Raw genomic sequence first — 21,934 nt, 5'->3', positions numbered from 1 at the left:
CCCTTTTCCTGTCTTTCCAGTTATTTCACCCACCCAACCCAGCCATCCCCCCCTCCCCCTCATTGCTGCTGTCCCATTCCTCCTTACTCCACCTAACATTCCCCCCCCCCCCACCCCCCACCACTTTTTTGTTTCAGGCACTTGCCGGCATTTTCTCATACTTTGATGAAGGGCTCAAGCCCAAAACATTGGTTCTGTATCTTTCCCTTTGCTACATAAAGAACACTGTTTGACTTGCTGAGCTTCTCCAGCATTTCGTGGTTTTACTTCAACCACCGTGTCTACAGAGTTTTGTGATTTACTTCTGTACTCCCAGGTTTCTCTGTTCTACAACATTTTCCAGACTCCTACTATTTATGTAAAAATCCTCACGCACAAATCTGAGTTAAATTTCTTCAACTATTCTCTGGCCTGCTTTCCTAGTTCATCTGGATCCTTTTGTAATCTCAGATATTTCACTATCCACTATATCACCAATTTTGGCATCATCCACAAATTTACTCCATTGTCTTCCTGGTCATTAATATAGATGACAAATAAAAGCAGACCATTAGTCACAGGTCTCCAATTTGAATAATAACCCTTCACTATTAACCTCTGACTCCTATCATCAATCCAATTCTCTATCTATCTGACATTTGGACGAGCCTACCATGTGAGTCCTTGTTATATGGCCATCATGTTTGGTAGACATATGTGATCTGAAGGGTATTTTCCTGTGCTGTAATATTCTACAATTCATCTATTGTCTATGCAGATCTAAGCATGCTTTGTTCAGAAGTTTGATTGCTGCATTTTGTTGTCATGAGATAATTATGAATCAAAATTAACATTCGGCATTCCTATTTGATATCCAAAATCAGACCGGGTAAATGAGTGCACCGTGTCATTTGTCATTTGACTTATGCCCAGATGGTGTAGAGCAGCCATTCTCAACCTTTTTTTCAGCTTTAGGCCCCCCCCCCCCCAGGACTGGCTCAGGGTTTATGGATCCCCTTCCCTGTGAAGCAATCAAGTTTTGGTTTCTTCTGCATCTCTACCAACTATGACTGGTGTAGGACTTTTAAAGTAAAAAAATATTCTATCGTTACATTTTGTGTCGGAAGTAAGAGAGTTTGGTCATTACTGGGTGGCCTAGACAGTGCAGAATTCCAAACTTCTGACAGGCTACAGCACCTATGTGAAAGTGAACATTTGAAAGTGGGAAATTGGCAGTGGTAGGGCATTTGGTTATTGGAAACCGATGAAAATTAGTTTACTGTCATATATATTGCACAATGTACATATAAACTGAAATTAGTATATCTTAAATTAAAAAGAGATGATAAATATAAAATATGAATAATTAATAAATATTCACTGTTACCACAATGCAAGAAACAAAAAGTGGCATTACAGTAGGCCAGACAGGCCTTTAGCAATGTCAGAATAGTCCATGATTAGTGTACAATGGAGCGTTTCAAGAATCTGATTGTCATTGGAAAGATAATGTTCTTCAACCTTGAGTCTTCAGGCTTCAAGCTTCTATACTTTCTATCCGAAGATAGCAATGTCAAGAGGTTGTGACCAGGGTGAGGGGAGTCCTTTATGATTTTGGCTGCCTTCTTGAGGTAGCACCTCACACAGATGTCTTCAATGGAAGGTACTTCTGCTACCTTCTCCATTCAGGGCACTTGAATTGCCAAACCAGGCTGTGATGCAACCAGTCAGTATACTTTACACAGTCTACCTGTAGAAGTCTAAAGGAACATTGGACAACATGCCAAGTCATAGAAAGTGGAGGCATTGGTATGTTTACATCACAGTCACCGCGATGTCCTGGCTTCAGGTGAAAAATGTGGACTTCCCAGAACTTCACTGCTGTCTTCATGACACAGACAGATGCATGGTCACGTCCTCCCCTTCCTCAAATGAACAAAAGCTCCTTGGTCTTGATGTTGAGAGCATGATTATAGTTCTGGCTCCACCCAACCAGATTCTTGATCTCCATCCTATATTGTGGCTCATCATTTCCAGTGTTTGTCCCAACAACAGTGGTGTCGTCAGCGAACTTACTGTTTGCATTTATGCCAAACTTGGCACCGCAGTCATGAATGTAAAAGGAAACTAGAACTGGCGGTTGAAGGTGTGTATATGGCAGAGGATGAAGTGTAGGAAATCCATGGAAGGTCATGGTGAGTGAGGTTCTGAGTTCTCAACTTTCCTCTCTCCTGTCCTCCTATCCATATCCAATTATCACCTTTAGTGTGTTGGTCTCCTCACCCTATCCCTTCTTTCCTTTCCTAGGCTTTTAATTCAGGTGCCTGCCTACTTTCTACTCATACATTGGTTATATATCTTTATCCCATGGATGCTGTGAGACCTGCTGAGTTCCTCCAGCATTTCTGTGATTTTAGTACAAAGAATGGAGCAGGGGACTGAGCACACTGTCTTGAGGTGCCTGTATTAGTAGTCAGCGAGGAGGAGGAGGTGATGTTACAGATCTGCATTGAATAGGGTCTGCCAATGAGGAAATCGAGGATCCAGTTGCAGAGGGATAAACTGAGTCCAGTTTCCCTTCCATCTGCATTATCAGCCAAAACATAGACAATTTCCAGGCTTGCATTAAGTATAATTTGTGACACACATTAGTGATTGATTTTTCATTGATCAGTTGGAAAAAATACTTACTCAATGTGGCATTTCAGTTTTATCGCTTTAATTCAGGTCTGATATCTAGTTTGTTTTCTAGCCTATTGGCACATAATGCCCATTAATGGGTCATTATTTACTGTTTTTTGTTTTCAGGTAGCAACATGTGGTGCAGATCTCTCATCTGAAGCCTGCCGAGAACTTGGCTTTTCCAGTAACTTACTCTGCAGTTCCTGTGACCTACTTGGTCAGTTTGGGCTCAATCAACTTGACCCAGACTGTAGAAAATGTTGTCAAGAGGAGGCTCAACTGGAACAAAAAAAGGTACTTTTCTTTATTAAAGATCAAACATTTCTTGATGTTAAATAATCAAAACACAAAAATGCTGCAGGAAATCCACAGGTCATGCAAGGTCCACAGGAGGGAAAGATACATAACCATCTTTTCAATCACGCATCTGCAAATCAGGTGTAAAACATAATTTATATATCTTTACCTCCTATGGATGCTGTGTGACCTGATTTTTATGTTTTTACTACAATCATAGCATCTGTGTTTCACTTAAATAACACTGGACAACAATTTTTTCCAGAAAAAAAAATTGGGGATTTTTATAGGCAACTTCAAGATGAACCCAAAGATGATTTCAGATTTTCTGTACCACGGAGCTAGTTGGAAAAACATTAAATTAACTTTTATTGAATTTAGCATGTTTACTTGCATAATAATGCTGACACATTGTGTTAGTTCAACTGACCTAAAAGTGTTTTGCTACTGATGTTCATTTGTACTCAGCATCTGATGCCTCTTGTCTCAGTGTCCAACAATAGTCAGCCAACACTGATGGATTCCATTTGCCCTGATACTGCTTTTCCATGGTCGCAATGTCCTGGTGAAACCTTTCACCATATTTGTCACTGACTGCACCAAGATCTGCAGGAAAGAAATCCAAGCGTGAAGGCATAAAATGGTGTGTTTGCACTTCAAAGATTTGTATGCTTGAAACATATTGTCAGTCAGCTGGATGTAGTTTGTTGCTCTGTAGTTGCTAAGAAAATTCTCAACCGCATCTATATCTATCCTGGCTAAGCATGCCCAGGCCTATGACAATATTTGCACAGCACCAGGCATACTTGCACTGACCAAAACCGCTTGAGAGGTGGGTGGGACATCTTGGTTAGAATGGGCAATTTAGGCCAAAGTGCCTGTTTCCATTGTTGAATAACTAAGTAGAAGGCCATGCACTTAGAGATAATTCTCTTGAGACATATAGAGTAAATGAGGTGCATCAAGGTAGACTAATCCCCAGGGCCTGATCAAGTGCATCCTCACACCTCATAAGAAACTCGGGAAGTAATTGTGATGGCCCTTGCTGAGATATGTGCATTGCCTTTGGCCTGGATGAAGTGCCAAAAGATGGGAAGGAGGCTAAATGTTCTGTTAAATTAATAAAGGCAGCAAGGACAAGCCAGGGAACTACACACCAGTGAGCTCCGTGTCTGAAAATTGCTGGAGGTGTTTCTGTCATACAGAATCTTATGAGCATTTGGATAGGCAAGGATTGACTGGAAGTAGTCAGGCATGACTTGGTGAGTGGGAGGATATGTCTCAGGAATCTGGCGGGCATTGTCTACTTGTCTTTGACAAGGCCTTTAACAAGGTCCCGCATGGCAAGTTAGTCTTAAAGGTATAAAAGGGACTTTGCCCATTGGATTCAAAATGGTCTGATTGGAAGGAATCAAGAGGGCAATAGTGGAGCAGTGTTTTTCTGATTGGAGGCTTGTGTTCAATGGTATACTGCAGAGTCACGGTTTGTAATCTATAATAGTGATTTGGATGGCAATGTAGTTAACATGATTAATACATGTGCAGATAACAGCAAAATTGGTGGAATAGTGGACAATGAGGAAGGATGTCTAAGTGTTAAGCTTCGGAAAGTCCAACCACAGTAGGATTTGCACTTTAAATTGCAGGCTCTGGAGAGTACTGCAGAACAGCAAGACCTTGGCACAGGTATATTGTTACCTGAAAGTGACATCTCATCCAGACCGAATGAGGAAGATGGCTTTTGGCATGCTAGTCTTCATTGGGCAGTTATTAAGTCCAAAAGTTGGGACCTTGTGAATCAGCTGTACAAGGCCATACTTGGAGAATAGTGTGCAGTTCTGATTGAGCAGCTGTAAGAAGGATATCAATAAGTTGCAAAGCAGAGTCACTGGGATGTTGATGGTATTAAGGTGTTTGAGTTGGAGGGATAGACTATTTATTTCCTTGAGTGTAGGAGGCTGGAAGGTGATCTTGTCAAGGTTTGTAAAATCAGTAGGGACATAAATAAAGTAAATGCTCACAGTCTTTTTTTGCAGGCTGCACAATTTTAGAATTGGAGCACGTGGCCTTAAAAGTGAGAGGGAAGTTATTTAAGAGGGGCTCAGAGGATGGTCTTTATCTGGAATGAGCTGCCAGAAGAATTTGTAGAAGTGGTCAAATATGTACCGTTCAAAGGCACTTGGATGGTTTTATGGATCAGAAGAACAAAGAGGACATGAACCAATGGAGCAAAATGGGACTTGACCAGAATGGCAACTTGGTTAGTATTGATGGGTTGGGCTGAAGGGTCTGTACACTGCTGTATGACTTTGCAATTCTGTCCATACTTCAAACCCAGGAAATTCTCATTTCAGTTTGGTTGCAGTGGTTTTGAAATTCACTTGGTAAATGTTTGGGACCATGTTTATTGTCTTGTGAATTTGCTGAAACAATGTTTTTCCCATTCTATGAGGCTCATAGATTTGCTATGAGGCTGCGTGTAAAATATGGGCATCTAGTGAGTTCATCTAGTCAATTTGAAGAGGAAGTGGATAAAAGGATGAGTCATTTGCAGCCTTAAGTCCTCTCCTGGACAGCAATGTGTCTGGAACCAAGAAAACTTGGACACATTCCAAATATTGGCTTTAATAGCTTTCATCTGCCACACCATTAGTTCCTTCCTACAAGTTAGGCAAAGAAATCTGCTGGGCTGTTTTTTTTTTTCTGGCTCTATTCTGCAGTATTGTCTAATTCTACAATCAATGCTGCACATTTCTCATGAGGGCATTGAAGTTGTTCCTGTCTGGAGTTGCTTGCAAAGAATGGTATGAATATATCCATTTAAAGGAAAATGAAATACAGTAAAACCCATGATTTCCAGAACTCAAGCTACCGGCAAAAAAAAAATTAAAATAAATAAGAATAAAAAATACGCAAGTTTAAAATTGTAAAAGTAAATGTTCTCTGAAGTAACACACAAACCATTGGTGAAGATGGGAGCAAACGTTCAGCCAGCGGAGGGCCTTGGTCACGCTTTGCTCCTAGCAGGTGTTTGAATAAAGTTGTGTGAAACAGCAATGGTGTCGCCCAGGATGAAGAGCTGGTTGATGCCACTCACCGTTGGGATGACTCTTTTTTAAGTGTCTCCTTCTTCCTGCGCTTAATAAGAGTTGTCACAGGCAGAGGCTTTATTTGTAAACTTGGGGAGGGGAGGGGGGTTAATTATCTAGAGTGTTATTGTTCGTCTTTCAGGTGGCTTTATGGAGGGATGGAACCTGCAGAAGCAGCAACAGTTAAATGTTTTCAGAGAATGTGACTGAAAATAAAATAAAGGGATAGACAGAGTGGATGTGGATAGACTATTTCCGTTAAGAGGAGGAAAGTTTAAAACAAGAGGACATGAGTTAAGAGTTAAGGGGCAGAGGTTTAGAGGTAACATGAGGGGGAACTTCTTTACTCAGAGAGTGGTAGCCGTGTGGAATGAGCTTCCGGGAGAAATAGTGACGGCGGAGTCAATTGTATTATTTGAGAAAAGGTTGGACAGGTATATGGATGAGAAGAAGATGGAGGGTTATGGGCATTGTGCAGGGAGGTGGGATTAGAAAGGGGTGTTTGGTTCGGTGCGGACTAGAAGGGCCTAATGGCCTGTTTCCGTGCTGTAATTGTTATGTTATGTTATGCTTTAAGGTTTATAATCATGCAGGATGAAGCTTGTTCAGTGAAAGTACAGTCTAGTATTTTTGTCTTTTAACTGTGTATTCTTAATGCAGATGGATTAGGCATTGTAAGGGTAAGTCTCAAGCAATCAGTAAATACACTTACCCGGCATCTACTAATGCCCATAAGTGCTGGATACCAGGAGTTTTACTGTAACTGGATGAAGAAAGGATATGAGAAATATTCCTATAAAATATTAATACCTATATAAGCAGTTAGGGCCAAAGTGCATCTTTCTGTGCAGAGTATGTACATGTGGTATTATACTCTGTGTATATATAAATATGGACAGGCACAGGGAGAGCAGCAGCGGCCCCGGCCCCGGTCCGGGCGAAGGGTAGACGGCGGCGGCCCCGATACGGGCAGGAGCAAGGGGGAGGCGGCGGCCCCAGTCCGGGCACAGGGAGAGCAGCAGCGGCCCCGGCCCCGGTCCGGGCGAAGGGTAGACGGCGGCGGCCCCGATACGGGCAGGAGCAAGGGGGAGGCGGCGGCCCCAGTCCGGGCACAGGGAGAGCAGCGGCGGCCCCGGCCCCGGTCCGGGCGAAGGGTAGACGGCGGCGGCCCCGATACGGGCAGGAGCAAGGGGGAGGCGGCGGCCCCGGCCTCGGTCGAGTGAGGCAGACGGAGGCCCCGGTCCGGGCAGTATGGACCGACCTAGGAGGGGAGGCAGGCCCCTCCAGCCCGGGTAAGAAACCTGCATAGGAGAAGGCCACTCCGATATAAAACCTACGACCCAAGGACCTCGCTGCCACGTCCCAGCTTGCTTGGCCACGGCACACGAACCATGGGTGTAAAGGGTGGGGCCAGTACTGCGCGCACTGCACTCCACCTAAAAGCTCCTTTGCGCAGGCCCGAGGACAGGTCCACGTCCTCCCCCTCCACGTCCTCCCCCTCCACGTCCTCCCCCTCCACGTCCTCCCCCTCCACGTCCTCCCCCTCCACGTCCTCCCCCTCCACGTCCTCCCCCTCAAAAGATGCTCACAAACTCAAGCTAGCATGCTGGAACATCAGAACCATGCTAGATAAGACTGACAGCCATCGACCTGAACGTCGGTCTGCCCTCATTGCACATGAACTCCTCAGACTTGACATCGACATAGCCGCTCTCAGTTAAGTCCGCCTGGCAGATGTAGGCAGCTTCCAAGAACGCGGCGCGGGCTACACACTCTACTGGTCTGGCAAGCCTTCGGATGAACGACGCCTATCTGGTGTAGGCTTCATGGTCAAGAGCTTCATTGCCTCCAAACTCGAAAACCTTCCGACAGGCCTCTCGGACCGAATCATGTCCATGCGACTCCCACTTCAAAACAAGCGTCACATCACCCTCATCAGTGTCTATGCTCCAACCCTCCAGGCGGAACCAGCAGAAAAGAACAAGTTCTACACCGACCTGGGCAACCTCATCCAACGTACCCCTACAGCCGACAAGGTTGTCATCCTGGGCGACTTCAACGCTCGTGTCGGCAAAGACTCAGAAACCTGGCCAGGAATCCTGGGCAAGCATGGCGTCGGCAAGTGCAACGACAATGGGCGCCTCCTGTTGGAGCTCTGCGCAGAACAGCGGCTTGTCATTACAAACACCCTTTTTCAGCAGAGGGACAGCCTTAAGACCACCTGGATGCATCCCCGATCCAAACACTGGCACCTCCTGGACTACATCCTGGTGCGAGAAAGTGACAAACAAGATGTGCTCCACACCAGGGTCATGCCTAGCGCGGAATGCCACACTGACCACCGGCTGGTTCGCTGCAAGCTCAACCTTCACTTCAAGCCAAAGCCCAGGAACAATAAAGCCCCCAGAAAGAGGTTCAATGTTGGAAAACTGCAGTCAGACGAAGCGAGAGGAAACTTCCAGGCAAACCTCAAAGCAAAGCTCGACGTTGCAACCCGCCTCACGGACCCGTCCCCTGAAACCCTCTGGGATCAGTTGAAGACTACCATACTGCAATCCACTGAAGAGGTACTGGGCTTCTCCTCCAGGAAAAACAAGGACTGGTTTGACGAAAACAGCCAGGAAATCCAGGAGCTGCTGGCAAAGAAGCGAGCTGCCCACCAGGCTCACCTTACAAAGCCGTCCTGTCCAGAGAAGAAACAAGCCTTCCGTCGCGCATGCAGCCATCTTCAGCGCAAACTCCGGGAGATCCAAAATGAGTGGTGGACTAGCCTCGCCAAACGAACACAGCTCAGCGCGGACATTGGCGACTTCAGGGGTTTCTACGAGGCTCTAAAGGCTGTGTACGGCCCCTCACCCCAAGTCCAAAGCCCGCTGCGCAGCTCAGACGGCAAAGTCCTCCTCAGCGACAAGATCTCCATCCTCAACCGATGGTCAGAACACTTCCAATCTCTTTTCAGTACCAACCGCTCAGTCCAAGATTCCGCCCTGCTCCAGCTCCCTCAACAGCCCCTAAGGCTAGAGCTGGATGAGGTTCCCACCCTGGATGAGACATATAAGGCAATCGAACAACTGAAAAGTGGCAAAGCAGCAGGTATGGATGGAATCCCCCCAGAAGTCTGGAAGGCTGGCGGCAAAACTCTGCATGCCAAACTGCATGAGTTTTTCAAGCTTTGTTGGGACCAAGGTAAACTGCCTCAGGATCTTCGTGATGCCACCATCATCACCCTGTACAAAAACAAAGGCGAGAAATCAGACTGCTCAAACTACAGGGGAATCACGTTGCTCTCCATTGCAGGCAAAATCTTCGCTAGGATTCTACTAAATAGAATAATACCTAGTGTCGCTGAGAATATTCTCCCAGAATCACAGTGCGGCTTTCGCGCTAACAGAGGAACCACTGACATGGTCTTTGCCCTCAGACAGCTCCAAGAAAAGTGTAGAGAACAAAACAAAGGACTCTACATCACCTTTGTTGACCTCACCAAAGCCTTCGACACCGTGAGCAGGAAAGGGCTTTGGCAAATACTAGAGCGCATCGGATGTCCCCCAAAGTTCCTCAACATGATTATCCAACTGCACGAAAACCAACAAGGTCGGGTCAGATACAGCAATGAGCTCTCTGAACCCTTCTCCATTAACAATGGCGTGAAGCAAGGCTGTGTTCTCGCACCAACCCTCTTTTCAATCTTCTTCAGCATGATGCTGAACCAAGCCATGAAAGACCCCAACAATGAAGACGCTGTTTACATCCGGTACCGCACGGATGGCAGTCTCTTCAATCTGAGGCGCCTGCAAGCTCACACCAAGACACAAGAGAAACTTGTCCGTGAACTACTCTTTGCAGATGATGCCGCTTTAGTTGCCCATTCAGAGCCAGCTCTTCAGCGCTTGACGTCCTGCTTTGCGGAAACTGCCAAAATGTTTGGCCTGGAAGTCAGCCTGAAGAAAACTGAGGTCCTCCATCAGCCAGCTCCCCACCATGACTACCAGCACCCCCACATCTCCATCGGGCACACAAAACTCAAAACGGTCAACCAGTTTACCTATCTCGGCTGCACCATTTCATCAGATGCAAGGATCGACAATGAGATAGACAACAGACTCGCCAAGGCAAATAGCGCCTTTGGAAGACTACACAAAAGAGTCTGGAAAAACAACCAACTGAAAAACCTCACAAAGATAAGCGTATACAGAGCCGTTGTCATACCCACACTCCTGTTCGGCTCCGAATCATGGGTCCTCTACCGGCACCACCTACGGCTCCTAGAACGCTTCCACCAGCGTTGTCTCCGCTCCATCCTCAACATCCATTGGAGCGCTCACACCCCTAACGTCGAGGTACTCGAGATGGCAGAGGTCGACAGCATCGAGTCCACGCTGCTGAAGATCCAGCTGCGCTGGATGGGTCACGTCTCCAGAATGGAGGACCATCGCCTTCCCAAGATCGTATTATATGGCGAGCTCTCCACTGGCCACCGTGACAGAGGTGCACCAAAGAAAAGGTACAAGGACTGCCTAAAGAAATCTCTTGGTGCCTGCCACATTGACCACCGCCAGTGGGCTGATAACGCCTCAAACCGTGCATCTTGGCGCCTCACAGTTTGGCGGGCAGCAGCCTCCTTTGAAGAAGACCGCAGAGCCCACCTCACTGACAAAAGGCAAAGGAGGAAAAACCCAACACCCAACCCCAACCAACCAATTTTACCTTGCAACCGCTGCAATCGTGTCTGCCTGTCCCGCATCGGACTGGTCAGCCACAAACGAGCCTGCAGCTGACGTGGACTTTTTACCCCCTCCATAAATCTTCGCCCGCGAAGCCAAGCCAAAGAAAAAATATATAAATATTTATTCCAAAAATTAGTTTTGCTAAAATTGTTTTTTTTAATTAATCAGTAGCTTTCCCCAAAGCCTTGACTGCACTATCAATATAAAATCAATCTATCTCAGCCTTTAATATAACCTCACAGATTTCTGCGCCAAAGAGCTTCAAAGGTAAAATGTTCTGGTGGAAGAAATTGTTCCTTCTTTCGATCTTAATTGGGTACCTCATTATTCTGAAACTATGCCCTCTGGTGCTTAAGCTTCCCATGATAGAGAACATGCTCTCAACATTTGCCCCGTCTAGACCCCTTATATTTTTCCATAAGACGGTCTCTCATTCATGTACACTTCAATCACAAGTCCTAATAATGTTTAATCTTTCCTCGCAGGACAGCCTCTGCATATTCAGTATCAACTTCATGAACATACTCTGAATTTCCTCCAATGGAATAAATAAAATGGTGCATTTTAAATAGGGGAACAAAGTTGTTCACAGTGCACTACTGCATTCCTAATAGTCCCTTGTACGGTTGCAGTCAGATTTCCCTACACTTTTATAGACCAACCTGTTGAAATGAGGGTCAGCGTTCATTAGCCTTCTCTATTACTGGCTGTATTTGTGTGCTAGCTTTCTCTTTTTCATACACAAGGGCACACTTGCCCTAATCTCTTTATGCTGCAGCTTTCTACAGTTTTTTCTCTATTAAATAATGCTGTCTTTCATCCAAAATGAACATTATACATTGTTTGCCAATGTGTTGCTTACACATCTAATCCATCAATATCTCTTTGCAAACTGTTTTTCTCCTCACTCTTTGCCTTCCCATTTCAACGTGGATAAGACAAAAGAGATTACTGTGGGCTTCAGGAGGCTGAAGGTTGACCAATCCTCACTACACATCAATGGCTCATTATGGAGAGAGTGGAGAGCATACATCTCGTTGGTGCTGTCTATCTAGCGGATGACCATTAGTCAGGAAGATACAGTAATGCCTAGGAGATTGAGGAGGGTAAGGTTACAGACCCCCATTTTGACAATATTTTACAGGAGCACAGTTGAGAGTGGCCTCTCTGGCTGCATCGTTCTGGTATGATAGCAGCAGAGCATCCAGACCAGAAGTCAATATGGAGGATCATTAAGATGGCTAAGAAGTTCACTGAGGTCTCCCTTTCCTCCACTGACAACATTCACCAGGATCATTGCTTTATTGAAGATCCCTACCATCCATCACAAGATACCTTTGACCGATCCACCAACAGGAAGGAGGTACAAGAGCATCAAAATCAGGACTGTCAGGGTGTGAGATTGATAAATGGTATACTGCAACCTTGGGTTTCTTATTAATGAAATTGAATAAATGATTCCAGAATATTTATTTATAATTTAAATAATTATTATGTGCTGTGAGAAACGCACAATGATCCGGAGAAATGCTGTTTCAACAGTCAGATGATAAAATTGAACTGATGAATCAATACTCCTCCTTGTTGAATAAGACCTGGAAGAAGCACTAAAAATAGGAAGAGTATAAAATATACTTGCATCTGAGAATTTCCTTGATCATTGCCATGCATGGCTCAATAACACCATCACTGAGTTTGCTTGCTAAGTCTAATATAAGTCAGCTGACAGAATCTATGGCAAATTAAGGGAGGCAACACATCTTTGTCCTGATCAGAAGCGAAAGTCTGCAGCTACTGTGGTTGAAGTAAAAATACAATGCTATAGAAACTCAGCAGGTCAAACTGTACATTATATAGTAAAAATAAAGATACATAACCAATGTTTCGGGCTTGAGCCCTTCATCAGGGTATGGAAAAATGTTGGCGGGCACCCATTTGGAATAGATGGTGCAATAGATGGATTAACATTTTGCAGTCCTACCACATCTAACAGTGGAAGACAATGAACAAGAATACTTTCCCCTCGTGCTACCTCCCAAGAATCAGTGTGATGAGCTTTTTTTGTATGCATTTTGTGACAAGTAGATTCTTTCATATGGAACTACACCCAGTAATACAGGAGTGGATTTGCCTCAGTCCTGGTTGACACCAGACAAGAAGGACTGTCGCAAAGGGGGTATAGTAACAAAAGGCAGGTCATTTCAAATGATGTTACATTGTAATTATTTTTGCAGAGTGGAGAATAGAATTCACTACCCCAGGGGATTGTTAGAAATATTTATGGTGAAGGTAGATCCATTTTTGAGAGATCACAGAATTGAGCGCAATAGAGGACTGGCACTGAATAAAGCTGAGACCAGTGTAGATCAACCATAATCATACTGAATGGTGCCCCAAGCTTGATGGACCTGGTGCTCCAGTTTCCTGTGTTCTTTCTCCTGCGCTTAAAACTTCTTAAAATGCAGGCTAATGTACTATTTGCCTTAGTAACTGCTAGCTGCACCTATATGTTAAAGGATGTACAGATTCCTTTGCACATCAACATTTCCCATCCATCCTGAATTACAAAAATACTCTGCCTTTTTCCTTCCAAAATGGATAACTTCATTTATCCATGTTCTGTGGTATCTGCCATCTCTTTACCTATTCAATAATATTGTCTAAATTTCTTAATGCTTTTCTGCTATAATCCAGACCTCTTTTGTGTATTTTGCAAGTCAAAACATATTTCAAAACTTGGGATTTAATTGACTAAATCTGGCTCATTTTCATTTTACATTTTTTTCTAACCCTCACTGCATTTTTTTTCATAAAATGAATAGCTGAAGTAGTGACAGCATATGAATGTTAGATGGCTACAATCTTATTTTAATTATGTAGAATCAAGCATATTTTTCCGTGGTGAATCGAGATGTTTCTGGCTCAGAATCAGAATTTATTGTCATGAACAAGTCATGAAATTCGGAGTTTTGTGGCAATATTATAATACAAACATTCATATTATAATCATCTTACAAAATTACTATACAAAAATAATAACAGTGCATGAAAAGTAAGGCAGGTCTGGTTCATTAATTATTCAGGAATCTAATGGCAGCGAGGAATAAGCTGTCCTTGTGCCGTTGAGTGCTTGTCTTTTAACTGTGTATTCTTAATGCAGGTGGATTAGGCATATTTCAAAACATGGAATTTAATTGACTTTAGGCTCCTCTACCTTTCTCCCCGATGGTAGCAGAGTGAAGAGGATGTGTCCTGGGTGGTGGGGGTCTTTGAAGATAGAGGCTGCTTCTTTAAGACACCGCCTCGTGTAGATGTTGTCGATGGAGTGATGTCTGGTGCCTGTGATGTCACAGGCCGAGTTAACAGCCCTTTGGAGTTTATTCTTACCCTGAGAGTTGGCACCTCCATACTAGGCAGTGATGCAACCAGCCAGAATACTCTCCATGGTACACCTGTAGGAAGGAGTTTATGAGAGTCTTCATCAAATAGTGTTTAATACAACAGACAGATGACCACCGTGGTATTCTGTATTTAACCCCAACTGTAAATAGACTGACTTTGTGACATCAATTTCCCGCAGAACAGCTAATCTGAAATACAACGTACAAGGAGTGCTTGGATTTGTGTTCCATTTTACCTCTATCATCTCTCCATCTGCTTCCAAAAAGAAATACTGAAGATTCAGCATTGGGCTATTTTCCAATTCAGTGGTCACCAGGAATAAATATTATGTTCTTGTCTCTCAGCTTCATTGAATTTCTTCTATAAATCACCTAGCAACCACTCTTCTTTGAAATGTTATATTTCACTGCTCCACTGGTGAGTAAAACCACGACAAGATGATATTTAAGTCCTTATCAATCAATCTTTGTTTGACATTGCGACTTGTGAAACTTAGATGTTAAAATGTTTTATTTAGAGCTGCCAAATGTACTAAATTTCCAATCAGTGAAACAGAAGGACGAGTTGGAAATGAGATTAACAATGCATGAAATTCCAGAAAGAAATTGCTCAAAATAACTTGCAGTTGCTGAAAAAATAAACAGCATTTTGCATAATCTTAACATCACTACATGTTTTGGATCAACTGCTATATATTTATTTGACTTCTTTGGCTTGGCTTCGCGGACAAAGATTTATGGAGGGGGTAAATGTCCACGTCAGCTGCAGGCTCATTTGTGGCTGACAAGTCCGATGCGGGACAGGCAGACACAGTTGCAGCGGTTGCAGGTGAATATTGGTTGGTTGGGGTTGGGTGTTGGGTTTTTCCTCCTTTGCCTTTTGTCAGTGAGGTGGGCTCTGCGGTCTTCTTCAAAGGAGGTTGCTGCCCCCCAAACTGTGAGGCGCCAAGATGCACGGTTTGAGGTGATATCAGCCCACTGGCGGTGGTCAATGTGGTAGGCACCAAGAGATTTCTTTAGGCAGTCCTTGTACCTTTTCTTTGGTGCACCTCTGTCACGGTGGCCAGTGGAGAGCTCGCCCATATAACACGATCTTGGGAAGGCGATGGTCCTCCATTCTGGAGACATGACCCACCCAGCGCAGCTGGATCTTCAACAGCGTGGACTCGATGCTGTCGGCCTCTGCCATCTCGAGTACTTCGACGTTAGGGATTAAGGCGCTCCAATGAATGTGAGGATGGAGCGGAGACAACGCTGGTGGAAGCGTTCTAGGAGCCGTAGGTGATGCCGGTAGAGGACCCATGATTCGGAGCCGAACAGGAGTGTGGGTATGACAACGGCTCTGTATACGCTTATCTTTGTGAGGTTTTTCAGTTGGTTGTTTTTCCAGACTCTTTTGTGTAGTCTTCCAAAGGCGCTATTTGCCTTGGCGAGTCTGTTGTCTATCTTGTTGTCGATCCTTGCATCTGATGAAATGGTGCAGCCGAGATAGGTAAACTGGTTGACCGTTTTGAGTTTTGTGTGCCCGATGGAGATGTGGGGGATCTGGTAGTCATGGTGGGGAGCTGGCTGATGGAGGACCTCAGTTTTCTTCAGGCTGACTTCCAGGCCAAACATTTTGGCAGTTTCCGCAAAACAGGATGTCAAGCGCTGAAGAGCTGGCTCTGAATGGGCAACTAATGCAGCATCGTCTGCAAAGAGTAGTTCACGGACAAGTTTCTCTTGTGTCTTGGTGTGACCTTGCAGGTGCCTCAGATTGAAGAGACTGCCATCCGTGCGGTACCAGATGTAAACAGCGTCTTCATTGTTGAGGTCTTTCATGGCTTGTTTCAGCATCATGCTGAAGAAGATTGAAAAGAGGGTTGGTGCGAGAACACAGCCTTGCTTCACGCCATTGCTAATGGAGAAGGGTTCAGAGAGCTCATTGCTGTATCTGACCCGACCTTGTTGGTTTTCGTGCAGTTGGATAATCATGTTGAGGAACTTTGGGGGGCATCCGAGGCGCTCTAGTATTTGCCAAAGCCCTTTCCTGCTCACGGTGTCGAAGGCTTTGGTGAGGTCAACAAAGGTGATGTAGAGTCCTTTGTTTTGTTCTCTGCACTTTTCTTGGAGCTGTCTGAGGGCAAAGACCATGTCAGTAGTTCCTCTGTTTGCGCGAAAGCCGCACTGTGATTCTGGGAGAATATTCTCGGCGACACTAGGTATTATTCTATTTAGTAGAATCCTAGCGAAGATTTTGCCTGCAATGGAGAGCAACGTGATTCCCCTGTAGTTTGAGCAGTCTGATTTCTCGCCTTTGTTTTTGTACAGGGTGATGATGGTGGCATCACGAAGATCCTGAGGCAGTTTACCTTGGTCCCAACAAAGCTTGAAAAACTCATGCAGTTTGGCATGCAGAGTTTTGCCGCCAGCCTTCCAGACTTCTGGGGGGATTCCATCCATACCTGCTGCTTTGCCACTTTTCAGTTGTTCGATTGCCTTATATGTCTCATCCTGGGTGAGGACCTCATCCAGCTCTAGCCTTAGGGGCTGTTGAGGGAGCTGGAGCAGGGCGGAATCTTGGACTGAGCGGTTGGCACTGAAAAGAGATTGGAAGTGTTCTAACCATCGGTTGAGGATGGAGATCTTGTCGCTGAGGAGGACTTTGCCATCTGAGCTGCGCAGCGGGCTTTGGACTTGGGGTGAGGGGCCGTACACAGCCTTTAGAGCTTCGTAGAAACCCCTGAAGTCGCCAATGTCCGCGCTGAGCTGGGTTCGCTACTAGCACTAGTACTAGCACTGTACTAAAATAGTTCCAGTGTTGTTCGAGTGAACAACACAGCAGTTCGGTTCCAGCTTTCTCTTAAATTCAACTCCACTTCCCAGTCTTCTGTCCAAGGACAAGCATAATTACGATGCAGCTGGACTAGTAAGGGGGGCTCATTGCTTTGGAAAATTTGGCTGTCTACTTATAGGATTGAAGTGCTCAGAGATCTTGTGTTCGTAAAGTGCTGGCTAATAGAGTTTGATGGCACTAAACTTAAGTGATGAGCGTCTGGAACTCACTGCTTGGGTTAGTCATAGAAGTGGACTCAACTGTAATATTCAAAGGGAGCTGATTCACTGTGTGAAGTTTGGATTGTTATTAGGAGAGTGAAAAAGATTTGGACTAAACCTTTTGCTCTTAGATCGAGCCATTACAAATTTGACAACCCAAAGAATTGCTTTCATGTTCAACTGTGAGTAAATTGTTTTCATTAGAAAAATATTTATACACCATTTAAAAATGTTTCCATTTGTTTCAGTAAATGGTGGCCAATATATCATTTGTGGTATGCAAAATAGGTAATTTGCCCAACAAAAGCCTCTTTTTGCCAAGGGTCTTTTTAATAGAACTTCTAAGTTTGTGTCAAGGAACAAATGAGTATGCACAAAGCTGGGAATCCTCGTTGCCTGAAGAGGGTGCGCAAAATCAGTAAGGACCCCATCCACACCGCACACAGCATCTTTCAGGTGCTCCCGCCACTGTTCCACTCAGCTGAGGAAAACCTTCTTCCTCCAGGCAGTGAGAATTCTGAATGACCAAAGGTACTGCTCACACTAACCATCCAAGACTCTTATATTAACTAAACAATATTTATTTATTTGTAATTTTGTTATGCACCATATAACACTTATCTTAACCCCCAACTATGCATGAATATATAATTTGTTGTACGTCTGTGTGTCTGTGTGGAATACCCAAGTCTCTACAGCTCAGGCACCATTCTCAAAAGGCAGTTCAAAGTTCAGTTTCAGAAATTCAGTGTTGACACATCCACTTGAAATTGATGCATCACGCAGGCTTTAGATCAGCGGTTCTCAACCTTTTTCTTTCCACTCACATCCCACTTTAAGTATTCCCTATGCCATAGGTGCTCTGTGATTAGTAAGGGATTGCTTAAGGTGGTATGTGGGTGGGAAGTTTGAAAACCACTGTTTTAATCGTCCTTGATTGACTCATTATGTGCACGGTTTCAGAACTCCAAACGAAATGGGCCAATGACAATTTTTCTCAAGCAAAATATTTCATTAACAATTGGGTCTAGAGCAGTGGTTCTCAACCTTCCCTTCCCACCCACATCCCACTTCAAGTAATCCCTTACTAATCACAGAGCACCGATGGCATAGGGATTACTTAAAGTGGTATGTGAAAGGAAAGAAAAAGATTGAGAATCACTGCTTTGGATGGATGCAAGGAAGTTCATGAAGTAAGTGGGAATGACTGGGGTGATGGACTGTTTATAAACTCATGAAACTCTTGTCGAGATGCTTCCAGAGAAATGTCCTTTTCAGATGAGTGGCAACCAACATTCCCCTTTTCCTTGGTGTAGGGGTCACGAACTGAGTGATTTTCACAAAGCTTCCAAAACCCCTTAGCTGAACTGTAATATTTCTTCTGTTTCCTGAACCCTTTCCATGGGTCATCCATTTACAGTGACTTTCACTTTTGTTTGGTCACAGAGAGATATTCTCATTCCCCTATAAAATGGAGAAATCAGACAAATAACCACACACGAGGCAGCTTCAGTACTGTATTACAGTACAATTCTGATTATCCAAAATCGGATTCTCTGAGCTCCTGTTATCTTCATTTCAGATAAATGAGGATATCCAAAACAAATCAGAAAACCCCATTTATCCAAAATTTTTCGAGAGTTGAACTGACTGGGGACCTTGGCCTCCAGGCAGCAGCAGCAGTGGACTTCGGGTTGCCAGCAGGAGTGGGATCCTTGGGCTCCTGGCACAAGTAGAGCCTTGGTGGGGAAGTTGGTTATCAGCAATGGCCAGCATTTTTTTATTAGTGAGAATTAAACATTATTTTAATGCTTAAAAAGCCTTACCTTTTTGTTGTTGTTTAAACATCATTATAAGTGATTTGCTGTTGCTACTGGACTATTTTTTAAAAATGACCAGTTCTCTGAAAAAAAACTTTATCCAAAATGGGCCCGGTCCTGACCATTTTGGATAATCGAAGTTGTACTGTGCTTCCCAGAGCTCTGCTCCATAGTACTGCTTCCTTTAAATGGACCCCAAGCAAACTGTGTATTGTGTCTTGAATCTATTGGTCACATGGTCTCTGCATCTGGGTTTTCCAGGGCGCTCTCTCGCTCTCTCTCCCTCTCTCTCGCTCTCTCTCCCTCTCTCTCGCTCTCTCTCCCTCTCTCTCCCTCTCTCTCCCTCTCTCTCCCTCTCTCTCCCTCTCTCTCCCTCTCTCTCCCTCTCTCTCCCTCTCTCTCCCTCTCTCTCCCTCTCTCTCCCTCTCTCTCCCTCTCTCTCCCTCTCTCTCCCTCTCTCTCCCTCTCTCTCCCTCTCTCTCCCTCTCTCTCCCTCTCTCTCCCTCTCTCTCCCTCTCTCTCCCTCTCTCTCCCTCTCTCTCCCTCTCTCTCCCTCTCTCTCCCTCTCTCTCCCTCTCTCTCCCTCTCTCTCCCTCTCTCTCCCTCTCTCTCCCTCTCCCTCCCTCTCCCTCCCTCTCCCTCCCTCTCCCTCCCTCTCCCTCCCTCTCCCTCCCTCTCCCTCCCTCTCCCTCCCTCTCCCTCCCTCTCCCTCCCTCTCCCTACCCTCTCCCTCCCTCTCCCTCCCTCTCCCTCCCTCTCCCTCCCTCTCCCTCCCTCTCCCCCCCTCTCCCCCCCTCTCCCCCCCTCTCCCCCCCTCTCCCCCCCTCTCCCCCCCTCTCCCCCCTCTCTCTCCCCCTCTCTCCCCCTCTCTCCCCCTCTCTCCCCCTCTCTCCCCCTCTCTCCCCTCTCTCTCCCTCTCTCTCCCTCTCTCTCCCTCTCTCCCCCTCTCTCCCCCTCTCTCCCTCTCCCCCTCTCCCCCCCTCCCCCCCCTCTCCCCCTTTCTCTCTCTCTCTCAAGATGTATCCAATTTAGGAACACGCTGTCCTCAGCCTGTCTGTCAACGCACAGTCAACCTCCAAAGCCTGCAGGGTTTTGTTAAATTAGTTCTACTTGTTTCGGGCTGAGAGTCGGAGGAGGCGACATCTGGAGTTCGGGCAACTATCTGGATGAGGAGAAGCTTGGAGAGAGTGAGAGGGTTCGTTAGCCAAGGGGCCAATAAAAGGAGGGTAAGTATAAGGGAGCGGCCAGTGAGGAATGGCCCAGTGAAGGAGTGGGTCTTTGAGGCTTTGGCGAGCAGAGGCTGAGGACAAGCGGGCTGGACTCAAGGTAAGACATTCACAGTTAATTTAATATATATCTGTTTATTTTTTTTTACTTTGTAAGGTGTGAGGAGAAGGAGAAAGGATGAATTTGAGGGCAGTTTTCTGATCTCAGTGTCACATGTGAGAGACATGGAGTCTTCTCTTCTCCCGGACATCCATGTGTGCAGAAAGTGGGCTGAGCAGCAGCATCTAAGGGACCGAGTCAGGGAACTTAAGCTGCAGCTCGATGACCTCTCTCTGGTTCGGGAGAGTGAGGCCATCACGGACAAGGAATGTGGCCTGAAGGACCGGGTCAAGGAACTAGACAAAAGTTACAGGCAGGTGGTCGCACAGGGGCCGCGGGAGGAGGAGTAGTGGGTTACCATTAGGAGAAGGAAAGGGAGGGGTCAGATTCATGTGCAAGCACCCGAGTCTGTAATCTTCAGAAATCGGTAATCCACCTTGAGTACTGAGTAGAGGGATAGTCAGACTATGGTGGGCAGAGGTGTAGTATCAACCTCTGTGACCCAGAAAGGTAGGGATAAAAGGAAAAGGGCGATAATTATAGGGGATTCAATGGTTAGGAGGACAGACAGAGGTTTTTGTGGATGTGATAAGGAAAACCTGATGGTGGTTTGCCTCCCTGGTGCCAGGGTCCAGGATGTGACTATGTGTGTTCAGAACATCCTAAAAGGGGAGGGTGAGGAACCTGAGGTTGTGACACATGTTGGTACCAATGATGTTGAAAGGAAGAAGGAAGTGATCCTGCAGAATGAGTATAGGGAGTTGGGTAGGGAGCTTAAAAGGAGGACCACTAAGGGGGAAATCTCTGGATTGCTTCCTGTGCCACGTGACAGTGAGGACAGAAATAGAATTAGGTGGAGGTTAAACGCGTGGCTAAAGGGGTAGAGTAAGAGACAGGGTTTCAAGTTCTTGGACCACTGGCACCTTTTTTGGGGAAGATGAGACCTATACCGTAATGATGGGTTACATCTTAATCCCAGAGGGACCAATCTCCTGGTGGGGGCATTTGGTAGGGCTGTCGGTGGGGGGGTTCAAACTAGTATGGTTGGGGACAGGGTTTCAAGTTAGGCAAGACAGCAGGGTGAGGGTTAGTAGGCTAAGTAAAGAGACAAGTTTGAATAATTTGAGGGAGGAAAAGCAGGAAGTAGTAAAAGGATGTTTTAGTGAAAATTGTGAGAATGGAAGAGAGGAGGATATGCAGAAGGTAGAATGTAGGAGATCCTTGAGATGTATTTATAGGAAGGTTGTGACTGGCAGTTAAATGTTCCAGGATTTCGTTGCTTTAGATGCGACAGAGTTAGTCGATTAAGACGGGGAGGTGTGGCATTACTTGTCAGAGAGGATATTACAGCAGGGCTGAGGCAAGATAGACTGGAGAGCTCGTTGAGGGAGGCAGTGTGGGTAGAGCTGAAAAATAAGAAGGGTGAGGTTACTATTATGGGGGTATATTATAGGCCTCCAAATGAGGAAAGGGAACTTGAAGAGAAAAAGTGCAAGGAAATAGGTGAAATGTGAAGGAGAAATAGGGTGGTGTTGGTTGGGGATTTCAATTTTCCAAAAATAGATTGGGAAACGCAG

General features: G+C 45.4%; 1 protein-coding gene across 1 annotated transcript in view; it reads left to right on the top strand.

The window, feature by feature from the left end:
• The window catches only part of selenof (selenoprotein F), a 68,672-nt gene that overhangs the window by 4,011 nt on the left and 42,727 nt on the right, over positions 1-21,934 (top strand). The window contains exon 2 of the mRNA XM_069939108.1: positions 2,788-2,955. Coding sequence (XP_069795209.1) covers positions 2,788-2,955 — 168 coding nt within the window. The remainder of the gene's footprint in view (positions 1-2,787; positions 2,956-21,934) is intronic.

This window comes from Narcine bancroftii, chromosome 5 (assembly GCF_036971445.1).
Source record: "Narcine bancroftii isolate sNarBan1 chromosome 5, sNarBan1.hap1, whole genome shotgun sequence".
NCBI lineage: Eukaryota > Metazoa > Chordata > Chondrichthyes > Torpediniformes > Narcinidae > Narcine > Narcine bancroftii.
This window is presented reverse-complemented; position numbering and strand designations above follow the sequence as displayed.